This window comes from Xyrauchen texanus, chromosome 10, assembly GCF_025860055.1.
Source record: "Xyrauchen texanus isolate HMW12.3.18 chromosome 10, RBS_HiC_50CHRs, whole genome shotgun sequence".
Classification (NCBI taxonomy): Eukaryota; Metazoa; Chordata; class Actinopteri; order Cypriniformes; family Catostomidae; genus Xyrauchen; species Xyrauchen texanus.
In genome coordinates, this window is record NC_068285.1 from 1,825,430 (window position 1) to 1,852,301 (window position 26,872).

At 38.9% G+C, this 26,872-nt stretch overlaps 3 protein-coding genes across 15 annotated transcripts in view; 2 read left to right on the forward strand and 1 right to left on the reverse strand.

Annotated features, from left to right (window-relative positions):
* LOC127650623 (NACHT, LRR and PYD domains-containing protein 3-like) overlaps positions 1 to 26,872 on the reverse strand; it is a 615,184-nt gene that overhangs the window by 587,571 nt on the left and 741 nt on the right. The gene's annotated exons all lie outside the window — the stretch shown is intronic.
* The window catches only part of LOC127650622 (NACHT, LRR and PYD domains-containing protein 3-like), a 527,629-nt gene that overhangs the window by 419,480 nt on the left and 81,277 nt on the right, over positions 1 to 26,872 (forward strand). The window contains exons 10-18 of the mRNA XM_052136143.1: positions 4,928 to 5,101; positions 5,284 to 5,454; positions 5,649 to 5,819; positions 6,014 to 6,184; positions 6,379 to 6,549; positions 6,744 to 6,914; positions 7,109 to 7,279; positions 16,311 to 16,484; positions 23,744 to 23,790. Of these exons, the coding sequence (XP_051992103.1) occupies positions 4,928 to 5,101; positions 5,284 to 5,454; positions 5,649 to 5,819; positions 6,014 to 6,184; positions 6,379 to 6,549; positions 6,744 to 6,914; positions 7,109 to 7,279; positions 16,311 to 16,484; positions 23,744 to 23,790 (1,421 nt within the window). The remainder of the gene's footprint in view (positions 1 to 4,927; positions 5,102 to 5,283; positions 5,455 to 5,648; positions 5,820 to 6,013; positions 6,185 to 6,378; positions 6,550 to 6,743; positions 6,915 to 7,108; positions 7,280 to 16,310; positions 16,485 to 23,743; positions 23,791 to 26,872) is intronic.
* Positions 1 to 26,872, forward strand: part of LOC127650628 (NACHT, LRR and PYD domains-containing protein 3-like) — an 857,046-nt gene that overhangs the window by 413,114 nt on the left and 417,060 nt on the right. The window lies entirely within an intron of this gene.

Below are 26,872 nucleotides of genomic sequence, written 5' to 3' on the forward strand. Positions count from 1 at the left end.
CGAAGCACGCCAACCAGGAGCGCAGCACTCTCATGGGTAGTGCTTCACAACTTTCACAGGCAGATCCCTCGAGAGCTGCCTGTGCGTGCTGTGCTCCCAAACAGTTCACACATAAAGCGTGCGTGTCCCTACCCGTAATGAAACGAGGGCAGGGGTGCACGCACTTCTTGAACTGTTCGGTGGCCATAATATTTTTAAATCAGACAAACAACACCAAATAAGACAAACAATTTCAACATAGAGCGCTTGCTGAAGAGCGAAAGCTAATGTGTATGTGTACCGGCGTCACTTTTATGCATCCGGTTATGCCGTCACATGTTACGTCATGACGCAACACCAATCAAGATTGGAATAGTTTCATTCATAATTCAGAGGCGCACGCTAAGGAGCGTTCCCCAAAGAGTCGTTTTCAACGACGCAGTGCGAGTTCCCTCGGAAGGGAACTGGCTTTTCAACAGCTGGAAAAAGGAAACCTGATCTTCTATGAGGAGGACCTGAGAGAGTGTGGCATTGATGTCAGAGAAGCGTCAGTGTACTCGGGAGTTTGTACCCAAATCTTCAGAGAGGAGTTTGGACTGCACCTGGGGAAGGTGTTCAGCTTTGTGCATCTGAGCATTCAGGAGTTTCTCGCTGCTCTGTATGCTTTTATTTCCTTTTCTCAACAGAAATCAGATCTCTTCAGTATGTTTAGGTCATCTATGAGTGATCTCCTGAAGAGTGAAGTGGACAAGGCCTTACAGAGTGAGAACGGACACCTGGACCTTTTCATTCGATTCCTTCTGGGTCTCTCACTGATGTCCAATCAGACAATCTTACGAGACCTACTGACAAGGACAGGAAGCAGCTCTGACAGCAAACAGGAAATAGTTGAGTACATTAAGATGAAGATCAGGGAGAATCCCTCTCCAGAGAAATCCATCAATCTGTTCCACTGTCTAAATGAACTCAATGATCATTCTCTAGTGCAGGAAGTACAAACATACGTGAACAGAAGAGATATCAATCATCTCTCTGGAGTCAGTCTCTCTTCTGCTCAGTGGTCAGCTCTGGTGTTTGTGTTGCTGAACTCAGAAGAGGAGCTGGATCAGTTTAATCTGAGGAAATATGATCCATCACATGAATGTCTTCTGAGGCTGCTGCCGGTGATCAAAGCATCCAGAAAAGCTGAGTGAGTAATTTAGTGTTTTAATCTCACTTTATTGAAATTAAAAAGCAGAGGTTAGATTTGAATGTACTTTGTTAGATTAAAAACAACCCCTTATACTATTTTGATGTTTGTTTGGTTTCATGTGTTACTTTTAATAGTTTCACCTTCATTTTAAACAGACATTGTAGCCAAATAGATTCAAAATGTTTAATGCAAAGTAAAAAAAATCTAATTTAAAATAACAAAAGCATGTTTTCTACAGTTTTCCACTAAATAAATACAAAACAATACTTTATTTACTTTATACTGATACTTTATACTGATACTTTATCATTTTTATTTATGCTTCCACATACAATAATACACATCCGCCTCATAAATAAATCATAATTTACCTGCATATATGTAAAGGTATCAATAGAAAGGAGGAGGCGAGAACCGGCTTTTCAATATAAATAATAGTTTAATGATAAACTTAAAAGACAACATAAACACACACATGACGGATATGTCCATAAACGATCTCTCTCTCCTGCACGATCCTCTGCAGACGACCTTTAAACCTCAGAGGCTTGATTAGCCTAATACGGGATGGGTGTGTATGATCACGACCCGGCCCCGCCCTCCGCCCTGCCACAATATATTTTTACTAAAACAATTCTTTAATGAACATGATGTGCAAAAACCCAGTTAAATATGATACAATACTGAATTATTATCTGGGGACTCAGTCAAGTTTATTATTATAATATAATACTGAATAATTATTACTATTATTTTAAGGGTTTGATTGTTTTATACTTTAGTAATTTATTTGTCATATTATAGCTTCCTTTATTCCTGCAATGTTTATTTTACACAGTTTTTCTGTTTCTGTTTTGATAATTCTTTAATGGATTTTACTAAAAACAATGTGAAATGATGTTATACTATAATATATCAAATTGCATTAAGATGTGAATAATACAGTGATCAACATTTATTTAGATTGGTAATGAATTATTAGTTTAGACGGCTTTATGTCAAGTGTTTATCTTTGTTGACTGATTTACTGAGGTGACATTATTGTTAAATTAGAAGATTGTACACAGAGGAAAAGAGAATTTGGTGGTAAATATTGTGTTATCATCTGTAGGTAATGTTTTCATCTAAGTGTAATCAATAGATGTTTAACTTCATGCAGCACTGTGTGATCAGATCCGATCAGAGTTTGACTTGAAGCAGTGCATGTCGGTTAGAAATGTTGTGTGACTTAAGATGGCGTCAGTGCCGCGTCACCGTGATGTATGTCATTAAAGAACCGCGAGAGCAATTCAAGAACAGCCAATGCAGCTTTTCCAGAGTGGTTGCAAGAGCTCTGATGATGTCACAACTTATTCATGATTGGCCAGAATCACAGATGACAATGGTGATGTGTGTTTCATGGGATGCGACACATACTACTTTTACTACTTCAGCTATGTCAGTCTGAGAAAGAATTAAGAGTAGTATGATGGTATGCAATTAACAAGGTGTTAATTATGAAATCTCCAGTTCCAATAAACTCTCACTAATTAATGTTTTTATAACAGCGCATTATTGATCTCATATTATAATATGTTTATCATAGTAATATCATGTTTATTCCTAAAAACAATTCCAAATTACAAAAAATATGGACTCCTTTATTGGTATCAAAATTATTCGACCTTTTCAAATCAATATTTACATTTCAAACCTGAGTTCTGATTACCACTTCATCTGTAATAAACAAAGCAATCATCGTGGGATCTTCTGTGACTAATGTGGGTTCAGCACATGTCGTGAAGCAGAATGTGTCCGGCTTGACGGCTCCGCTTTCATCTCCTCCCACTACTACAATTGGTAAATCTTGCAGATCGATAAGGCAAGCTGCAGTTGAAGTTGAACGCACTCAATAAATATTCATTAGGTGTATCTCAATCAGCTCTCTTGTTCACTAATCAAAGCATTGTTCAGGAGTCAGCCATTTTTAAGGTGACCCACTCGCAAAATAATTCCAGGGCACTGAAACATTCTCTCCCTAAAAATTCTCTAAATGCACCATAAAAACCAGAGAGTATCATTGATCACTGTGTTCACTTACCAGAAATGTTGTCATGTCTTCTGAAATCTCTCATGTCATTATAGGATGAGCGCAAGTATAAATACATGATGTCAAAGCCTTATTTGCTCTTTAAAAGATTGATAGATTAAATTGACTTCTCAGCTTAATGCCAAGTGTTTTACACGGTGGCCTGAAAAATGGGGCAACATTGTGAAAGAGAAGAACCTACATTTGCTGCCATTTAAAACAGCTAAACAATTGACTTATTTTTTTGTAGCAAGTTGTTACGTATGATGATGTCACAGTGACATCATTTTTTGGTTTACATTGTTAAAACAGTAAATTATCTAATTAGTGTCTAGATTAGGCTTAAAGAGGCCCTATTATACTTATTGGGACATTACCTTTCCATTAGTGTGTAATATAACTGTTTGTGCATGTAAGAGGTCTGCAAAGTTACAAAGCACAAATTCCACCCCAAAGGGTGATACACTCTCGCACAGAAAACACTGCTCCTGAACTGCCTGAAAGACATGGTTTGCAGTCCAGCCATTACTTCTGTGAAATAGCTACGTCACTATGTGGCACATTTGCCTAATTCACGCCTCAGGAGCTCGCTGCTCAGGCCTACCATCCATTTAAAAATTGTATCCCCTTGCATACTTCACTCTGTCACATGTATGTAGGACATTGGATGTATGTCACTGCTTACGTTGTGCGAGTGCCCAATACCTTTTGTAAGACATGCAATGGGTTTAACTGGAACAACCTAAACCCTTGATTACTTGGAGCGTGTTGCAGGCTGATGTCACTTTGTGGAATTATTTCGTGATTTTTGCACCTGAGAAAAATATTTGGCTTATGTATAAATCATATATGTTTCATTTTATTTCATTAGAATTAATTGTTTGACAGGATTAATCAGGATTTGCACAAATTTAAATGTTAACATAACAATGAACAGGCTATAACTGTGTGATAAACAGTTTAAATATTATGCTGCTAATATATAACTTTAATAAACTGCTTAATTGACCTAACTTCACTTCCATCATACATTAGAGTTTTTTTGGGGAAGTTCAAATATGTTTTCGAGACAAACATTTTTAGACATCAGGATATTTTGCAGGAATTTGGACCCAAGTGCTGGGATGCTAAACAAATAGCTTTTATGAAAAAAAAAAATTATAATAATAATGCAAACCAAAAACTCTCACAGTAAAATTAATAGAACCAATTTGAAACTAAGAAAATAAACAAAACACCAACTGGAGAAACAGACTAGGAATGACTGACTAACCAATCTCACAAAATGATCTAACAGACACAAGAAGGTAGAAGGCACAGTATGTAGAGGGAGAGCACATGAGGAACAAGTGATGACAATCAACACAACAAGGATCAGATGAGGAGGTGTGGCAAGAGGGAATGAGGAGGCGGAGTAAGTAGAGCACATGGCTGACACAAACACAAACAAAGACATGTGCTCAAAACAAAATGCACACATGGACCAAAACAGACAGAAATTTAGAACAAAACAAGTTGGGCAGTCCAGACTGGGTCTTGACAGTAGAAGAGCTTCAAAAAATGTGCAAACGACTATGAGCAATCAAACACCGTGGCCATATATTTTTTCTTTGTATCCAATAGCTGTGCAGAGAAGCCTTCACTAAAACATATAGATTAACACACTGTTATCTTGTCATTTCTCTCAGTTTGATGGGCTGCGATCTGACAGAGCAAAGTTGTTCAACACTGGCCTCAGTTCTCAGCTCAAACTCCTCAAGTCTGAGAGAGCTGGATCTGAGTAATAATGACCTGCAGGATTCAGGAGTGAAACTGCTCTCTGATGCACTGAAGAGCCCTCACTGTACACTGGAAATACTGAGGTTTGTGTTTGCAGATTTGAATGTACAATATGAATATTTTGTGGTTCATAGCTGTAACAATGAAACAAGAAATGGCTCAGTGACTGTCACAACCCTTTATATCAAACTGCAGAGCATTCACTCTGTTATTACCATTTGTTATATAAAACTGCTCTTTATCATTCTTTCTTTATTTGTTTTAGATTTGCAGCTTGTAAATTCACTGATCAGTGCTGTGAAAGTTTGTCTTCGGTTCTACAATCATCAAAATCACTGAGAGAGCTGGACCTGAGTAACAATGACCTGCAGGATTCAGGAGTGAAGCTGCTCTCTGATGCACTGAAGAGTCCTCACTGTATACTGGAAATACTGAGGTTTGTGTTTGCAGATGTATTAGTACATTGGAATATACAATATGAATATATTGTGGTTCATAGCTGTGACAATGAAACAAGAAATGGCTCAGTGACTGTCACAACCCTTCATATCAAACTGTAGAGCATTCACTCTGTTATTACCATTTGTTTTATAAAACTGCTTTTTATCATTCTTTCTTTATTTGTTTTAGATTTGCAGCTTGTAGATTCACTGATCTGTGCTGTGAAAGTTTGTCTTCAGTTCTACAATCATCAAAATCCCTTAGAGAGCTGGACCTGAGTAACAATGACCTGCAGGATTCAGGAGTGAAGCTGCTCTCTGATGCACTGAAGAGTCCTCACTGTATACTGGAAACACTGAGGTTTGTGTTTGCAGATTTATTAGTACATTGAAATATACAATATGAATAAATTGTGGTTCATAGCTGTGACAATGAAACAATAAATGGCTCAGTGACTGTCACAACCCTTCATATCAAACTGTAGAGCATTCACTCTGTTATTACCATTTGTTATATAAAACTGCTCTTTATCATTGTTTCTTTATTTGTTTTAGATTTGCAGCTTGTAGATTCACTGATCAGAGCTGTGAAAGTTTGTCTTCTGTTCTACAATCATCAAAATCCCTTAGAGAGCTGGACCTGAGTAACAATGACCTGCAGGATTCAGGAGTGAAGCTGCTCTCTGATGCACTGAAGAGTCCTCACTGTACACTGGAAATACTGAGGTTTGTGTTTGCAGATTTATTAGTACATTGGAATATACAATATGAATATTTTGTGGCTCATAGCTGTGACAATGAAACAATAAATGGCTCAGTGACTGTCACAACCCTTCATATCAAAATGTAGAGCATTCACTCTGTTATTACCATTTGTTTTATAAAACTGCTTTTTATCATTCTTTCTTTATTTGTTTTAGATTTGCAGCTTGTAGATTCACTGATCAGTGCTGTGAAAGTTTATCTTCAGTTCTACAATCATCAAAATCCCTTAGAGAGCTGGACCTGAGTAACAATGACCTGCAGGATTCAGGAGTGAAGCTGCTCTCTGATGCACTGAAGAGTTCTCACTGTATACTGGAAATACTGAGGTTTGTGTTTGCAGATTTATTAGTACATTGGAATATACAATATGAATATTTTGTGGTTCATAGCTGTGACAATGAAACAATAAATGGCTCAGTGACTGTCACAACCCTTCATATCAAACTGTAGAGCATTCACTCTGTTATTACCATTTGTTATATAAAACTGCTTTTTATCATTGTTTCTTTATTTGTTTTAGATTTGCAGCTTGTAGATTCACTGATCAGTGCTATGAAAGTTTGTCTTCAGTTCTACAATCATCAAAATCCCTTAGAGAGCTGGACCTGAGTAACAATGACCTGCAGGATTCAGGAGTGAAGCTGCTCTCTGATGCACTGAAGAGTCCTCACTGTACACTGGAAATACTGAGGTTTGTGTTTGCAGATTTATTAGTACATTGGAATATACAATATGAATATATTGTGGTTCATAGCTGTGACTATGAAACAATAAATGGCTCAGTAACTGTCACAACCCTTCATATCAAACTGTAGAGCATTCACTCTGTTATTACCATTTGTTATATAAAACTGCCCTTTATCATTGTTTCTTTATTTGTTTTAGATTTGCAGCTTGTAGATTCACTGATCAGTGCTGTGAAAGTTTGTCTTCAGTTCTACAATCATCAAAATCATTGAGAGAGCTGGACCTGAGTAACAATGACCTGCAGGATTCAGGAGTGAAGCTGCTCTCTGATGCACTGAAGAGTCCTCACTGTACACTGGAAACACTGAGGTTTGTGTTTGCAGATTCATTAGTACATTGGAATATACGATATGAATATATTGTGTTACATAGCTGTGGTTACTGTGTACCATCGGTTGACCGATATGGGGTTTTAAATGGCCGATATCGATATCCAGAGAGCAGGGTGGCCAATAGACCGATACAAGGCCGACATATCACACGATGGCATGTAACAACAAAACAAACCGTGACTAGTCGTGTACATGTCTCATATGCTTCACGTGCAGGCAGGTGATTTTCGTCGCCAAATGGGGAAATTTATCGGCCAATGCCGATAATGAAATATGTCAGAATATCATCGGATTTATCGGCCTTGGCGATGTAACGATCGCCAACTACTGTGTACTTGTGGATGGGCTCCCTCTGCTGAGTCTGTTTCCTCTCAAGTGAATCAAGTTATTCTGATTGTGACATCACAGTTCAAAATTATCACAACATTAATTTATGTCCAGCTCTTTAGAAAACTCGGTAACACTTTAGAATAAGGTTCCTTCGTTAACGAATAACTACACAGGAATAAATGTGTAACACAATATTAACAATCTAGTAACTACTTGTTAACTAACAAGAAGCTCTGATTAATGAATTAGTAAGTAATAGCACACAGATGAAAGATGTAGTTCACTATTAACTAATCAATAACTACTATTTTTTGAAAGCTTCCCAGAGAACTACTGAAAAAGTTTCATAATTCATGCAAAAATAATCAATAACTAATGCAGGACAAATGACTAGCACCACATTAACATTTGAACTGCTACTGTAAACGAATACACAACGTTGTTTACATTATCAATACGGAATAGCATAGCATAGCAGACTTATGATTTGGGAAAGCTGTCAATAATTAGCTTATGCTGTCTCCTAGAACTATTTATCAACTGAATAATTTTAAAGAAATTGATTTTTAAAGGCAGTTGTCGGGACCTTACTTGTCCTGTGGCCAATTTTCTGGCATTCCTCTGGACTGGCATTGAATCACTAGAGTCATGGTGACTACTGGAACATATTGAGTCATCAGCCATCCAAAAACCATGTATAGTTATTTCATTATTTAACCTACCTCTCAAAAAATATGTTTTTATGTATGTGTCCTAGCTCATATATACATATATGTGTGTGTGTGTGTGTGTGTGTGAATATCTTGTGAATGAATAGAAGATTCTACACTTTAGGATTAGCTTTTCATTAGTAACTACTGTATTAATCATGGTAACTAACTAGTGATGACTCATGTGTTACTGCATACTTCTATGGGAATTACCATCTAAAACTTCACCAAAAACCTCAAAAGCTCAAAATGACTTCAGTGTTTGCTTGCACATGATATTTATTCATCATGACTGGAAAAATTGCTGATTTGAACAAGACGCATGGAACAAGCAACAGCTAAAGTGGCAGTGTGTATAGCCACTGGGCCATATTTATGATGACTGACTTTAAACAGTAGTCATGCAACATGAAACAGTTAAAGTGACTGTGTGTAGCCACTGGGCTAGAACATGCATGGAATGGTATTTATCATACAAAGAAACATACATACACATGCATAAACAGATTATTTTTGTCTCTCACAAAAGTCTATAATCAAGCCAACTTTCTTTTTGTTTTCAATGGTGCTTTGCACTGGCTCCTGTCTGCATAATTCTCTGCACCGCTCTGCAAAATCAGACAGTTTCTGTCCTCTTTGGAAGGTGCCTCGCAAATTTTTGTAGGCCTCTATGTCACAAGCTTCGAGCTCCGCAATTGCAGCAGTATCAGCAGTGGTCTTTCTATCCATGCCACATTTGAAGTATGCCTGGGTTTTTGTTGTCCCACCTTTCAAATAGTCCAAGACCTTGTTATACCTCTTGATGGCTTGCTCTGGAAGAAAGACTGACAAAGAACAGAGAATAATCCATTAGTGTGTTATGCTAATGGAATGTATATTTTATAAATGAACGGAAGTCTGAAGTCTGCTACAGGGAATTACAGCCTAAAGATCTTTGCTGTGTTTGGTGGTTGTAGGTTGAAGGCTCTAGGAGGAGTTTCTCTTGGAAAATTAAAGTCTCAGAAGAAGAAGAACCGTAATAATAATAATAATTTTAAAGTGCCCCTATTATGCTATTTTACAGATTGCTAAATTGGTTTTGGAGGTTAGGTTTACATGCATCCAAGTTCAAAAAACACTGTAATTTTCATTGCAGTATTATCTCTCTTCTCATAAATGATTCGGTCTCTCTAAACCCCTCTTTTCGGAGAGCCTACTCTGCTCTAATGGGTCAGATCGCCCAGTCTGCTGTGATCGACAGCGCATATCAGAAATGACATTCCATTCCATTACACAGTAACGATGGCATCAGTTTAACGGTTTCAATTCAAGTCCTTTGCAATTTTGACAAATTAATACAATAAACACTAACTTCAGAATTTTTCCAAACAAGTCTTACTTGAAATATGTGCCAAAAAATTACATTCTGTCATTATTTACTCACCCTCATGTTGTTCCAAACCTGTAATACTTTGTGTTCATCTTCAGACCACCAATTAAGATATTTTTAATGAAGTCTGACAGCTTTCTGATCCCTCCATTGACAGCTACACAACTACCAATTTCAAGGCCCAGTAGTAAAGACTAGAGCTGCCCCATAATATTCAACTAATCGTTAGTCGACTAAAAGAGGATTAGTCGACTAAAAATTTTATTAGTTGGTTAGTTACCGGAAAAAAAATTACTTGTGGTGAAGTCACTGCAGTCCGTGAGGGACAGATTGTTCATTGCGGGTGCTTGTGGTATTTACAATATGTCAGGCAGGAAATCCAAATCAGTGGTTTAACCTCAATTTATGAAGCCACACGAGTGCTTAGTGTGTGTTGTAATTTACAACATAGTTTACCACTTTATTTACAAAATATGAATCTTGAACACGTGTTTACACAACGTCTGCTCTTGCATCAATACAACATGTATGTGTTGTGGTGCTCTCATGAACGCACGCTGGAGATTAATATTTTGTAAATGTAGTAGATTATGTTCATAAATTGAGGTTAAACCAGTAGAGACACATGGATTACTTTAATCATGTCTTTACCACCTTTCTTGAAATTGCTAGCTGTGTAAGCTGTCAATGGAGGGACAGAAAGCTTTTGGATTTCATTAAAAATATCTTAATTTGTGTTCTGGAGATGGAGATTTTGGAATGACACAGGGACGAGTATTGACAGAATTGTATTTGTGGGTGAACTGACCCTTAATAAATGGTTGCACATTAAACATAAATAATAGATATGTACTAAAAACTCTGGCCACACTGGGCTGAAACTGTGCACCCTGCTTTATCACCATGTCAAATAGTCGGTTATCTGATCTGTTTAAGTAGTGTTTTCTGTTTATATTGTTGGCTGAAGTTTGAATATTCTCTTCTATATCCTGCCATATTGAGGATCATCGCAGCGGGCAAAGTAGTTCTGTTTAAAAGTCCTGGAGATGCGGAGTCTTTCCTTTGGGATCTTGAGTCTCTCTCCCAGAATGACTGATTTCATTCGTCTCATTGAACTTGAGGTATATGACTAACTGAGTGCATCTTGATGCTGATGTTATTTTGTGGCATGAAAGGCAATACATTTATTGAAGTGAGCTACCTGTCTCTCCGGCCGATTAGCCTATTTTTGTCCGTTTCCGTTTTTTTTATGTATATTTATTTTTATCTTTATCTCATTTGTTTATATTGTAATGATATCGGCCAATACATTATTTTATTTTATACTATTAATGGCTGGGATTCAGCTTGACTTAAATGTTTAATTTTGTATGTTTTTATTTTATTTTTTCTAAACATTAACTTTTCACTTCATGCAATTCTATTGAGAAACTTAGCAGACTGTATCTGCATTCTGTTATGTTTTGGCCTAGCCAGTTTGTGATTGTGTGGGTTCGCGTGTGTGCCTGCGCGCGCGTTTGTGTGTGGGTGTGGGTGTGTGTGTGTGTGTGTGCTGCTCTCTTTCACTTTCGCTCTCTCCCCCAACCACCAACCCCCAACTCTTCAATACTTTTTTCTATGTCCCTGAATAGTCAACATGGGTAAAGGCTTATTTGTCATTCATCTGAACATTAGGAGCTTGCCACACAAAATTGATCTCTTAAGGGCCTGGTTGGTCTATAATAAACCAAGTGTTATAACACTGTCTGAGACCTGGTTGAATAATAACACATCAGATGAGGAAATTAAACTGGATGGTTATGTCTTGTATAGAGCTGATAGGGCTACTCGTGGAGGAGGGGTAGCCACTTATGTCTCCTCAAATTTATTATCTGAGTTTATAGCCCCTAAGGAAAACCCTGTATACTTTTAATGTCTTTTTGTTAAAATTAGTTTTCACGTAAATAAACAGCTGATTATAGGGAACATCTACAGACCTCCAAACTCTCCTACATAGTCAATACACTGCATTGGCACTACTATAAAATCTGTGGGTAGCTCAAACGAGATGATTATCCTTGGTGATTTTAACATTAATTGGTTAGATCGTTCATCTCTAAATGATAGAAATTATTTTGAAAGCTTAAATCTGACTCAACTAATTAGAGAACCTACTCGGGTTGACCACAGATCCAAATCTTTGTTGGACTGGATTTTGGTCACCCACTTTAACAGAATTATTGAATCCGGTGTTTTACCCGATTGCTTTAGTGATCATTCCATGGTTTTCTGTGTATGGAAAATTAGATTACCTCGCCTACCACCCAAGGTGATTAGGGTAAGGCAGAGTAAATATTTTAACACTGAGCTTTTTATCCAAGATCTATTAGATATAAATTGGAACCGGTTTAACCTTATTCCTTTTGTTGAAGATGCTTGGAATTTTTTCTATACTGAAGTGCTTAAAGTAATTGATAAACATGCCCCTTGGATATCAGTCAAGGTTAAGGGTCGACATTTACAATGGATTGATGCTGATTTAATTAATCTTTTAAACAAAGAGTTAAGGCATGGGAAAAGTACCGCCTGTCAAAGGACCCATCAGACGGGGCTGTTTATAAACAATTAAGAAATAAGTGTACGACTAAAACAAGAAATGCTAAATCGAATTATTATACAAACTTTCTGTCTAATAATTTTAATAATCCTAAGAAGTTTTGGAAAAGTCTTAATTCTTTATTTAAAAATTCTACTAAAATCATTGCTACCAAAATCAAAGTCAATAATGACGTTATCAGTGATCCTTCTGCGGTTGCCAATGCTTTCAACCAACACTTTTCCTCCATTTGTTGTTCACAATTTTCTAATTTCTCCTACTCTAGTCCAGCAGATGAGCTTAACAGTTCCTTTTCATTTGCTACAATAAATCCTACTGAAGTTCAGCAAGCAATCTCCGAACTAAAGTCAGGTAACGGTACTGATCCCGATGGCCTGGAGATTAAGTTTATTAAGCTCGCATCTCATGTACTGGCATTTCTTTATCAGATTTATTTAATTTATCATTATCCACCTGTGTGGTTCCATTAATGTGGAAGTCTGCCAGAGTTACACCAATACATAAGGGTGGCGATGCACTTGATCTTAACAACTATAGACCTACAGTATCTCTATCATCAGTAGTATAGCAAAAGTGTTTGAAAAAATAATATTTAAACAATTATTTAAATATATTAATGATTTCTCTATTCTGTCTCCAAATCAATCTGGTTTCAGACAAAACTTTTCTACAACTACTGCTCTTCTAAAATTTACCAATGATGTTTCATCTTCCTTAGACAATAACAAGTCAACTGGTGCAATATTTATAGATCTCACTAAGGCCTTTGATATGGTCGATCACTATTTGCTTCTCGACAAATTATATGCGATAGGCCTTACTAAAGATTATCTTCTCTGGTTTAATTCTTACCTTCACTGTAGACATCAGCGTGTCTCTTTTCATGGTTGTGTATCACAGTCCTTAATAATGGACAAAGGTGTCCTCTTTAGGGCCTCTTCTATTTTCTTTATTTATCAATGATCTTCCTTTAATTTGCTCAGACTGTTGTATCCATCTATATGCAGATGACACAGTGATCTACACATCTAATATGTCTGTCTCTAAGATTCAATCCTTATTGCAATCTAATTTTAATGCCATTCAACTTTGGTTCCAATCCAACCATCTTCTATTGAATAAGAAAAAGTCATATAGCATATTGTTTCCCACCAGATCAGCTTCATGAATCAAGATAACAATCTTTCACTCAAATTCCTAGACGATACTCAACTTGATCAAGTTGATGAACTTAAATATCTGGGCCTTTGGCTTGACTCACAACTCTCTTTTAGGTGTCATATCAATTCTGTTGTAAAAAATATTAATTGTAATTTACGAATATTGTATCGCTCTATTAACTGTTTCACTCAAATGATTAGACTAAGAATTGTGTCACAGTTAATATTTCCCATATTAGACTATGCGGACGTTGTCTATCAAAACACAACAGAATCAAACTTGAAGGCATTGAATGTTGCTTTCAATAATATATGTAGATTTGTGTTGAGATGTCCTTTTACTACTCACTGAACTCACTGAACTTATTATCACCAAAAGCCAGAAGACAGTATCACTGGTATCAGGTCATTTTCAAATGTGTGTATTATATTTATCCTTCTTATTTGAAGGAATATTTACTTAAATATAGACCCAACTATAGATTGAGACACACTGAATATCTCTCCTTCACTGTACCAAACATTTTCAAAGAGAGTGGTAGACGTGCTTTTAAATTCAAAGCCCCCTCAGACTGGAATAGCCTGCCCGGGTCTCTAAGATCTGTCACATCATTGTGTTCCTTCAAAATATCTCTCTTTACTTACTTGCAAGCGAACTGTTGCTGCAAATGTTTTCCTCATGTGTGATTGGACTTTGTTTTTTATACCCCTTATATCTGGATACTTATTTTATTTTTATTTATTTATTTATTTATTTTTATTGTATTTTTTTTATGTGTACATATGCGAGTATGGGTGTAGGTGTACGTATACATTATGTATGTATGTATGTATGTATGTATGTATGTAAGACATATGTGTATGTAAGGGCTAAATGTTGTCATGCATCTTAATACTGCAATATGTTTTATATATGGATTTGTTTCCAATAGGGAGTTGGTGGGCCTGGTGGGCCTAGTGGGCCTGGTGGGCTGGGTGGGCAGGGCGAGGCGGGATGAGGTAGAGCTTTAGTGTGAGTGAATGTATATGTATTGTATTATCTTTGTCTCGAGGACCCCTTCGAAATTCAAATTCAAAGGAAAAGGCAGAATTTTCAAAACATCTCTAATACTTAATGTTATAGATGCAAGAAATGAATTAAGCACAAGAATAATTACAGTAAATGAATATGGGGAAGCAAAGGAAAACCCCAGCTTCTTTAAGATTAACTTTAAGAATAGTTCCCTGAAACAAATGAAACATTAAATAGCAACAACCTTGCTCCAGCCGAAGACTGCAAAAGGCATTCTGCAGGCACAGGTTCAAGCGTTAACGTCTCCGTTTCCTTCATTTGTTGGACAAATCTGTGGAATTTTGCCTGCTTCTTAAATGATCCCTCAAACAGGAATGAAACCATAGACTCCGTCAGACAAATTGCAACAGTCTCTCCATCCACATCATTGTCTATAATATAAAAGAGATAATGAAATGTACAATTGAATTACCCATCAATTAGAACCATGCACTAAACCAGTGTTTTTGAGGCTGAAACACTGCACCACTGCCTGTAAGGTAAAGTACACACACAAAAATAGTAACCTGTGGGGAACACTTTACAGAGCTAACAAATAAATTCTGCAATAAAATAAAGATTAAAATAATAAAACATGAAACATACATGAACACAGAAGTAACAAACAGCTGAATTTAATAATTGAAGTGGCATAATTCTAAAGAGAAGTCCAAATGGCAATCAGTGATTTAACAGGACACAGCTTTGGCATCATTGTTATTTTTGTTAGTGGATAATGTGAATAAAAACCTAACTATAATTTAAAAAATAAGTATTTGCATTTATTTTGGATGATGAAGAGGACATTTAAAATCGAAAAGTATTTTTTATATAAATTTTTATTCTTTTTTATATCATCAAGTGTGTTTGTAACAGTGCAATAAATATTCGTACTGCTTTATGTCCATTTTACTTTAATTAGTAATCACTTGATTTTGCGTTTGATGGCCGTGTATAATCTGAGGTGGAGCGTTGCGTTGGGGAAGTCTCGTGCGGCCTAACAAAATGTCGCAATCCCAACGGCAGGACATTTTTGGACTCAAAAATATATAGTGTTTGCCACAGATTTTATTTTATTTTTTTAAATACAGTATGAAAGTTTATACTCTATGGATAAAGGCCGTTGTCACACCGCGAAGAATCCTCAAAAAAGCCTAAAAACATTTTCTTGCACTTTACAAACACCTCAACGTCTGTCTCACATGAGGTGATCACTCAGAATCTGACAGTCTGATATCAACTCAAATGTTCCTCAGTTCCTCGATACAAACTCCATCTTAGGAACAGGGAAAAGACACAGCCAATATAGAGCCAATTAGTGGCTGGGGATTATTAGGAGGCCATGATTGAGAAGGGCCAATAGGGGAATTTAGCCAGGACACTAGGGTTATACCCCTACTCTTTACAAGAAGTGCTCTAGGATGTTTTTAATAACCACAGAGAGTCAGGACCTGATTTTAACATCTCATCCAGAGGACAGTGTCTTTTTCCAGTATAATGGGACATTAAGACCCACACAGACCACAGGGTGATCACCCCTGCTGGCCTCCCTAATATCTCTTCCAGTCGCAAACTTAGTCTTCCCCAGGAGGTCTCTCATCCAGGTACTGACCAGGCTCAACCTTGCTTAGCTTCAGTGGCAACCAGTCTTGAGCTACAGGTTAATATGGCTGCTGGTAAATGCTGATGTTTGTTTGTAGGTTATCTGACTGTTGATGTGCATTTGTAGATTATTTGACTGGTTATATGCACGTTTTTAGATTATCTGACTGTTATGTATGTGTGTTTGTAGATTATCTGGCTGTATGGTGACAGAGGAAGGCTGTTGTTCTGTGGCATCAGCTCTGAGATCAAACCTCTCACGCCTGAAAGAGCTGGATCTGAGCTACAATCACCTTGGAGAATCAGGAGTCAGGCTGCTCTCTGAAAGACTCAACGATCCAAACTGCACACTTGACAAACTTAAGTATGTTGAGCTGTAAAACCCTGTTTATACCCATATTAACCCCTTAAACCCAGGCCCTAATTGGTCTTGAATTTATTGAAAGGTCAGTGAATTCACTGAAATAGCACTTGTATTTATTCCTTTTAAAAAATGTCAATCCTTAACAAATACACACAAAAGACATATATTTTTAATGTTTCATTAGAATGAAGACATTTTTGTAATCATTACATTTTATATAGAATATTATTTTTTTACTCATTTTAGGAAAACAATTCAAAAGAACAATCTTTAAGCATCTGTAACTTAACCCTTTCACACTTACTGGTGCATATTTGTGATGTTTTATGACTGGCACCCTTAGAGTAGCGTCACACATTTGTGTTTCTGCAGCAGTCAGTGATGTCAGATTCAAATCGGTTTTCATGCCAACACTAAACTGCACTGCCCAAGTGCCAGTAATTCATATTCACACAAACTGATACTCAAACAGTCTTTACAAGCACATGGTATGATTATTTGACATATGACATAGACATCCAAATGGTCACAAAATTACTACTATAAAAGTTTACAGCTCGTATACAAACAGTCAACACAAAATTGGGATCACTGATCCTCGTATCCATGTCTGTTTACATTAGGTGATCATTCTGTTGTCAATCACAAGTAACTCAAACAGCAACTCAATAGTCTTTTCAAGCACACAGTACGCTCATTGAAACAGACAGCCAAATTGTCGCAATACATCACGATAATGTACAACAGCTCACCTATATGCAGTTAACACAACAGGGAAATGCAATCATTCCAGTCCAGCCATCTTTGTTTACATTAGGTGACAATGTGTTTGTCACACACATATATGTTGGTACTCCTTTCATAATGAGGACTCTCCATAGACATAATGATTTTTATACTGTACAAACTATCCCTGATAGCACACATACATCAACCAGGCATATATTTGATGTGTGTTTACATCTTAACAACATCTATTTTAAATTTTTTGCTCATCTGCAATATGTCTATAAAATGACAAATATTGTCTTGAATGTCAATAAGACATTCAGCAGATGTCTTTGAGACATTTATGATCTAGAATGTTGTAAATCTGATATTTAAGATGTTTAGTAGATGTTGCTTTCCAGATGAAAAGATCTAAAACAGACATCAGAGATGTACATACACTCACCTAAAGGATTATTAGGAACAGCATACTAATACTGTGTTTGACCCCCTTTCGCCTTCAGAACTGCCTTAATTCTACGTGGCATTGATTCAACAAGGTGCTGAAAGCATTCTTTAGAAATGTTGGCCCATATTGATAGGATAGCATCTTGCAGTTGATGGAGATTTGTCGGATGCACATCCATGGCATGAAGCTCCCGTTCCACCACATCCCAAAGATGCTCTATTGGGTTGAGATCTGGTGACTGTGGGGGCCATTTTAGTACAGTGAACTCATTGTCATGTTCAAGAAACCAATTTGAAATGATTCGAGCTTTGTGACATGGTGCATTATCCTGCTGGAAGTAGCCATCAGAGGATGGGTACATGGTGGCCATAAAGGGATGGACATGGTCAGAAACACTGCTCAGGTAGGCCGTGGCATTTAAACAATGCCCAATTGGCACTAAGGGGCCTAAAGTGTGCCAAGAAAACATCCCCCACACCATTACACCACCACCACCAGCCTGCACAGTGGTAACAAGGCATGATGGATCCATGTTCTCATTCTGTTTACGCCAAATTCTGACTCTAACATCTGAATGTCTCAACAGAAATCGAGATTCATCAGACCAGGCAACATTTTTCCAGTCTTCAACTGTGCAATTTTGGTGAGCTCTTGCAAATTGTAGCCTCTTTTTCCTATTTGCAGTGGAGATGAGTGGTACCCGGTGGGGTCTTCTGCTGTTGTAGCCCATCCGCCTCAAGGTTGTGCGTGTTTTGGCTTCACAAATGCTTTGCTGCATACCTAGGTTGTAATGAGTGGTTATTTCAGTCAAAGTTGCTCTTCTATCAGCTTGAATCAGTCGGCCCATTCTCCTCTGACCTCTAGCATCAACAAGGCATTTTTGCCCACAGGACTGCCGCATACTGGATGTTTTTCCCTTTTCACACCATTCTTTGTAAACCCTAGAAATGGTTGTGCGTGAAAATCCCAGTAACTGAGCAGATTGTGAAATACTCAGACCGGCCCGTCTGGCACCAACAACCATGCCACGCTCAAAATTGCTTAAATAACCTTTCTTTCCCATTCTGACATTCAGTTTGGAGTTCAGGAGATTGTCTTGACCAGGACCACACCCCTAAATGCATTGAAGCAACTGCCATGTGATTGGTTGATTAGATAATTGCATTAATGAGAAATTGAACAGGTGTTCCTAATAATCCTTTAGGTGAGTGTATATTAAACCTGTAAACACACACAGTCACAAACATTGTTACTCCTATCATTATAAGGACTCTCCATATACACAATGATTTTTATTATATATATTCTATCCCCTAAACCTAACCCTCACAGAAACATTTGGGATATTTACATTTAAAAAATATATATATATTATGTATGTTTGAATTACAAGGACACTAGAGATGTCCTCATAAACCACATTTATAGCATAATATCTTCGTAACTACTAGTGTATAACCTAATAAAACCACCAAACACACACACACACACACACACATACAGTGTACAGACAGACCGTATTGATGATTTCTGACTATTTATATAGCTATGTATAAAATAGGAAGTAAAACAAATACAGTACAGTAGACAAAACCCATTTGTTTATATGCTTAGTATTTACAGTATTTTTAAATATATTTTTATCTATAAATGTTTTAAAATGACAAATCAAGAATTCAGTATATTACTCGTCTACACTGCGAAGTGTCACGTGACCTCATTCTAACAGATTTTGCACTCTTTTGATATTTTGCGTGTGGACATAACTCACTCTGGGGGGCATTCAAGGGAATTCAGAACCTACTCGTGAAAAGGGAAAAAGAAAATTATTCATGGTTTTGATTTAGAAAAAAACACTTCTTAAAAAACCACCCCACCTGAATCTTATTTAAAAGTGTTCGCAATCATAAAATTATAATCCCCAACAAATCACCCCCTATTAAGAACATTATTGTTAGGGTTACTGATCAATAAATCCACCATCTTCTAAAGCCAACTGTCATATGCAGTGTCACATGTACTGGAGCCTATCCCAGCTGTCTCGGGCCATAATCATTAAATCATAAACCCCAACTCATAGCCAAGATTCCCTCCTTTACAGTGCTTTTGGACTTTAGTTTTCCAAGAGATGACTTGAGGGAATTCCCCTAAATACAGAAAAGGTGACAAAGGGCAAATTTTATTAAAGGTGTGTTAGGAATGAAACTTGGATCTCGTTGTAGTTTAGCACACAACACTTCTACCATCAAGAATTCCTCGGTCCCTTTCTGTGCATGCCCAGGTAAGTGCAGTCGGGAGTCTGCGTATCTGGAGACTTCATGAAGGGAGAAGAAAGAACGACAACACAAGGTTGTTTCTATTCAATCTACTCAAAGTTCATTATGGCAAGCATAATATTTATACCTTTCATATTACAAAGAAAAACCAACAGCCAATAGTATAGTGATAGCAAGACTTGCTGAGACAGCCAAGGACAATAAATGTTGACCAGAATAGCCTGGGAACGGTAATCATATGAGGTCAAGCAGTCCTGGATATTTGTTATGTCCGACTGAGATATTTAGCTAAGGAAAAGAGTATGTGCTGGTTGGAATGCAAAACATTCTGAAAGAGGATAAGACAAGAGAAACTAACAACATCTGTGAAGGTCATGGACTCTTCGATGCGTGTGGTGTGATTCTGTGATTCGCACACATACATTCATAGTTAGATGTCAAACTAAAGACAGCATGTACAATTTATATTTCTCACAAGGTAAGATTCAGAAACCCTTGTTATTAATGACACCTGTGGCCATGAAGTGAACTGCAGCAGCTACCTGTTGCTCATGATCGTGCACACACTCCATAGGGAGGAGAGTGAGCATTTACCAAAACAATGACATAATGTACATAGATACTGAACGTGATTCACCGGCATCATGCTGACAGATGAGGTAGCATAATTAAAATGACACAGTTATGATTGTTTTACAAACTTTGAGACTGTATATTATATTTGACTCTCCAGTGCTGGAACAGGGCTAAAACAAAGTGTGGATATCGGTCTGACTATGTGAGAATGTAGTTTGAATAATCACTTTTCTTTGCATGATACATTGACTGCATTTATACGATAGCTGTTAGCTAAACTTGGTGGATGATGACAGTAGATGTTTATAAAATAGACTGTACATTATAAATATGTTGACACAATTCAGTATTGATCTGATTCATCACAAATGTAATTTTGATATATCGCTGCACTATTGTTTTATAATAACAGAATATATATATTTTCTGTATAACCAAGTTACGTTACACTATTGAATGTGTCTTTTTGCATTATCTTGAACATTGTCTAGCATTCATTTCATGTGTTATTGTAGTTTAGCTAAAATGACACAGATCAATCCTTATGGCTCAATATTTCACATGCTTTGCAGTTATGTAAGATTACCTGTCCAATTAGAAAAACACCAATTCAGGGTCACTTTTGATCCCCAAAACCAAACGAAGGTCCATCCAGGAATCAAATGCCCTGCCGATTTTCACTCTAGTTTTCACTCGACCACGATCACATTCCCGGTTAGCCAGACTGGATTCAGTAGATACATTTTTTATTTTTTTTGGCTTACTCAGAGTTTGTGTTGGAGTCGGTGTTGTGCTGGGACGTTTGCTGGATTCATCTCTAAGATAATGTTATCTAGTGTTGCAGTTTGTTGTCACTGTTGAATAGCGGAAGAGAAGCACTGAGGCTCTCGGGAGCGCACATAAACGGCACATATTTTTGATTTTCCCGGCAAAGCGACCCGCTCCCTCATTTTATAAGTTGTGATTCAAGCCGTTCACACATTGGCAAAAAAAGGTGCTGCTTGCTTGATATAACCAAAATATTGTTGAAATGGTTTTGCAGTATTTGGTTGGGTAAGACTTTACCTTTTTATTCGATGGGAAACACAGTGGACATTGACAGTGATTCAGGGAAAAGGTCTTTTAGCCTCTTACTTAAAAATCAATTCTATATCAAAACTGCTATTCAAATAAAAGTGAAATGTTCAAATCTTACCGATCATAACAGAAGCAGCATCACTGGTAAATGATGCAAGAGTGTCTGCAGGTCTGCATTTCTCTGCTGTAATGATGTTGAAGATGGTTTCTGTAATAGTTACAGCATCTCCAGTAGGGATGTAACGGTTTAACAGTTTCACGATATACCCCAGTTTAATAATAGATGATTTTCACACCATAGACATTCTTATTCACAGAATTGCATGAATATAAAATCTGTTTAAATATAAAATCTGAACTTTTCTAAAATCCAAATCAGTTTAATGATGACATCATCAGATACATTTGATAAATCGTGATTTCCTCATTTTACATTGAATGGACACTTCATTTAAAGGCACGGCACGGGCTCATCTCACCACAAAGACATGTCGGACCCTGAACATTTATTTACACCATCAAAAGCTTTTTCTTGGTCCAAATCTAAAAATCCTACATTAAGATTATTGTCTCTGGCAAAAGAAATCAGATCATGTATTCAAAACAAATGATCAAATATTGTGCGTTTAGGAATACAATATGACTGATCAGCGTGAATTAATTTAGATATGTAAAGTTTGAATCTTTTGGTTAATGCTTTGGACAGTATCTTATAGTACATTTATTTCACTGCTGAAATCTGCAGTGTGAGAGTATTTTGGACATTTTGGGTTTGGCACCATTAATGGTTCTCAGTTATTCTGTTTGGAAAGTTTGTTGCATCGTCCCATGAAATCTGTGGAGGATAATATATTTAGATGCAAACGGATTGTGTTTATATGAAATGTTATGATGAGCTTATTTTCATTTTATATTATTTATTATTTTTTTAAGTGCAGCACAACAGCAAGACTACAATATGTTTAATACTAATAATATGTTTTATTTGTAAAGTACTAAATAGGGTTTATAAAGTGCATTAGCATACAGGAAATGAACAGTGATACTGTAGCACATTTGCTTGTCTTGTGCTCCACTCTGTCACTGTATTAAGATCATTTACGAGAAGTCTCACAGGTCGCCCTGCACAGGTGCTGGTACATCAGCGAAATTACCCGCCACTGTACATGAATAATCCGCATTTGGCAGGTGTTAATTTAAAACCTTGCTCACCAGGAGTAGGCTGTATGACAAATTCAGGAGAAAGGAAATCATAACAGTGTTTATGACATCAAGCTTTGCAATCACACCCACACTTTCTGCGGGAAAGTTTTAAATAATCATGTGTTGGTGAATGGTGAGGTTCCCGACCCCTGCCATAGCAGAAAACAGTACTTGAGAAAACAACAATAAATAAACTGCAAATGAATAATCATTGTTTACAATCAAACTAAGTTACAAAAGCAACCAATCACTGAATCAAATGAAAATCTAAACTGTTAATTTGGGCAGTAATCATTACAAATTATTAGTATTTGTGTTTGTTCAATTAAATAATTATTAAAAAATGTTATTTTATAGTTTGGCAGATGGTAAGTTATAATGTACAGGCAGCACGTTATCTCACAATAAACCCAGACAGGGTGATCAGGACCCCGATGCGAAGCGTCCCACTGCAAGACAATACAAGAGAAGGTCCCTGGTCAAAGCAGTACGGCTTCGAGAAAATAAAAAACAAAAAAACAGATATACATCATCCAGAGCACTTCAGGACAAATACAAAGAACAGCATTTTTTATACATATTTCTTCTCGGGAAATCTTGTTGTGTTGTGGATTATTTCTGTTGTGTTTTCAGCATTTATTTGCTCATTTGGTTGCAGGAAAACTAAATAACAGTCCTGTGTGTCTTTATTAGAATCTTTTCTGAAAGTTTCAACTAGATGTAAAAATTTGATGGTTTTACAGCCTCTTTTTATCATGCCAATAAATTATTATTATTAATTTATTTATATTATTATAAATATTAATTCATAAAGATAAAGAGAGAGAGAGAGAGAGAGAGAGAGAGAGAGAGACATTCTCTGTGTGTTATTTCAGATAAAATCACTTTGAAGTAAGTTTCAGGTGAGCTGAATGTGATGTCATCATTTGTGTGTGTTTGTGTTTTTATAGTGTGGATCATGGAGGAGAGTTCAGGATTACAGCAGGACCACGCAAATGTAGGTCTACACACACACACACACACACACACATACACACACACTCACACACTCACGCACATATACTCACACACACACACACACACACACTTACACTTGCACACACATACACACACACTCACACACACACTCATACTTGCACAAATACACACACACACACTCACACTTGCACACACACACTTGCACACACACACACACACACTTGCACGCACAGACACACACACACACTCACACTTGCACACACACACACACACTCACACTTTCACACACATACACACACACACACACACTCACACTTGCACACACATACACAAACACACACATATATACACACACACTCACACTTGCACACACATACACAAACACACACATATACACTCACACACACACTCACACTTGCACACACATACACATACACACATATACACTCACACACACACACATATACATCACAAACTCACACACACTCACAAACACTCTCACACACACACTCACACGCGTGCACGCACGCACACACACACAAACACGCATATACACTCTCACACACACACACACTCACACACTCATGTAGTGTTTCCATGTTTTATGGGGACTTTCCATAGACATAATGGTTTTTATACTGTACAAACTTTATATTCTATCCCCTACTTTACATTTGGTCCCCATAAAGTGATAAATACACGCTCACACACACACACACACACACACACACACACACACACACACGCACGCTCACTATCACACACACTTACAGACATGCACACACACACACACACACACACACACACTCACTATCACACACACGCACTCACTATCACACACGCACACACACACACACACACACACACTCACTATCACACATACGCGCACACACTCACAGACACACACTCACTATCACACACACACACACACACAAACACACACACACTCACTATCACACACACACACACTGGTTTAGTGATTGTTGTGTTTTAAGTGTTTTTTCTCTTCTTGTGTTCAGATGTCTGTGATCTCACACTGGATTCAAACACGCACACACACACACACACACAAACACACACACACACTCACTATCACACACACACAAACACATGTAGTGTTTCCATGTTCCCCTTCTGTCGCTCTCTCCACGTTGTGTCGGAGAAGCGACACTAGGGGTCTCTCTTGAGTGCCGATATCCACCTCTGATCTTATTGAAAAGGGCCAATGGGAGTTGGCAGTCAGTATTTGCATACCCCGCCCCCGGACATACGGGTATTTAAGCGGGGCAAATACGGGAGTTCATTCAGAAAATTTCTTCGGAGCCGATGGTCTGTCTGCAGTTTTCTGCGAGTTACACGCCACTAAAACGTTCCTGTTTCCTCTGACGATCTGCATGCTGTTGGATCTTGACGGCGCACAACAGCGGCTTTCTCTTCTCAATGCACGGCGTGCATTGTTGCCCCTGAGCGCTTCGACAGCGCAGACACGTACACACACACACACTGTGTATATTAAAAGAGTTTTTACTAAAAGAGTAATATTCTCTAAAAGAGCAAACACAGGTGCGTTGAACGTCCTTTTAAGGACGCGTCTTTTTCAAGATGCCTTTCCGCACCTGTGTCGTTCCTGGATGCGGTAGAGTGCTCTCTACTTCAGACGGCCACAAGCGCTGTCTCGTGTGTTTGGGCCGCGATCACACCGAGGCGGCGTTTGTGGATGGTTCATGTTCTCACTGCGAGAACATGACCATGACCACGTTGCGGTCGCGGCTTGCTTTCAACAGAAAGCAAGCCACCCCAGCTGCACCCCGCATTGCTCCTTCTTCCCACGGGATTAAGGACGGTGCGGTTGGCGCTGGGGGCGATTTGGGGGCGGCAGCGGGTGCGGTTTCGCCGGGTAGCCCCCCGCGAACCTCCCGTTCCCCGACACGCTCGCTGGTCCCCGTCCACGCTCGCGGCGATAGCGGCTCGCCTCACGGCCTGGCTGTCTATCCTCCCGAGTTCGAAGCAGACGAGCTCGCCGCTGCATCGGAGAGTGCGGTGTCTGATGCCGAGGACTCCCCTGGACTGCCGCCTTCGGGCCAGCAGGCCCAGGCTGAGGCCGACGCTCAGGTGTCCGACATGCTTGCCCGGGCCGCCATGAGCGTGGGGTTGGATTGGAACCCTCCATCCTCCCCACAGCCTTCACGGTTGGATGATTGGTTCCTGGGGGCGGCGCGCCGTTCGCGGCCTCGCATCCCCCCGGTTCCTTTCTTCCCGGAGGTGCATGATGAGCTGACGTCTACGTGGAGAGCCCCGCTCTCCGCTCGTCTAGGTGCCACCCGCTCCACTCTCACCACCCTCGACGGCGGAGAGCGCCACGGATACGGGGCGATTCCCCAGGTCGATAGGGCAGTTGCGTACCATCTATGCCCCGGTAGCCCTACGGCCTGGCGGGGCCGCCCGTACTCCCATCCAAGCCCTGTAGGACAACATCCTCGCTCAACGCGAAGGCCTACAGTGCGGCTGGACGCGCTGCCTCCGCCCTGCATGCGATGGCCCTCCTGCAAGTCCACCAGGCCAAAGCACTCAACATGCACGGGGGTGGACCTGATCCTGATGTGCTGCAGGAACTGCGCTCAGCGACCGACCTCGCCCTGAGAGCGACGAAGGCCACAGCGCAGGCACTCGGACAGGCGATGGCCACCCTAGTGGTCCAGGAACGCCATCTTTGGCTCAATCTGGTCGAGATGCGTGAGGCTGATAAAAACCGCTTCCTGGACGCACCTGTCTCCCAGATTGGCCTTTTCGGCGACACCGTCGAGGACTTCGCCCAACAGTTCTCTGCGGTGGAGAAGTAGACGGAGGCCATCTCTCACATGATGCCCCGCCGCAGACCTGCCGCTATGGGCCCTGCCCCGTCTGCCCGCCGAGGGCGTCCCCCTGCGAAGAAACCAGCTCCTGCTCCGCCTCAACCCGGGCCCAGCTCTCAGCCCCAGCGTCGAGCACCCCGCAGGCGGCGCACGCCCCCTGTCTCACGAACCCCTCCAGGACCCGGAAGGCTCCCAAGCGTTCCTGAGACAGCCGACCCAGAGCCGAAGATGTTAGCTCCGGAGGTGGTA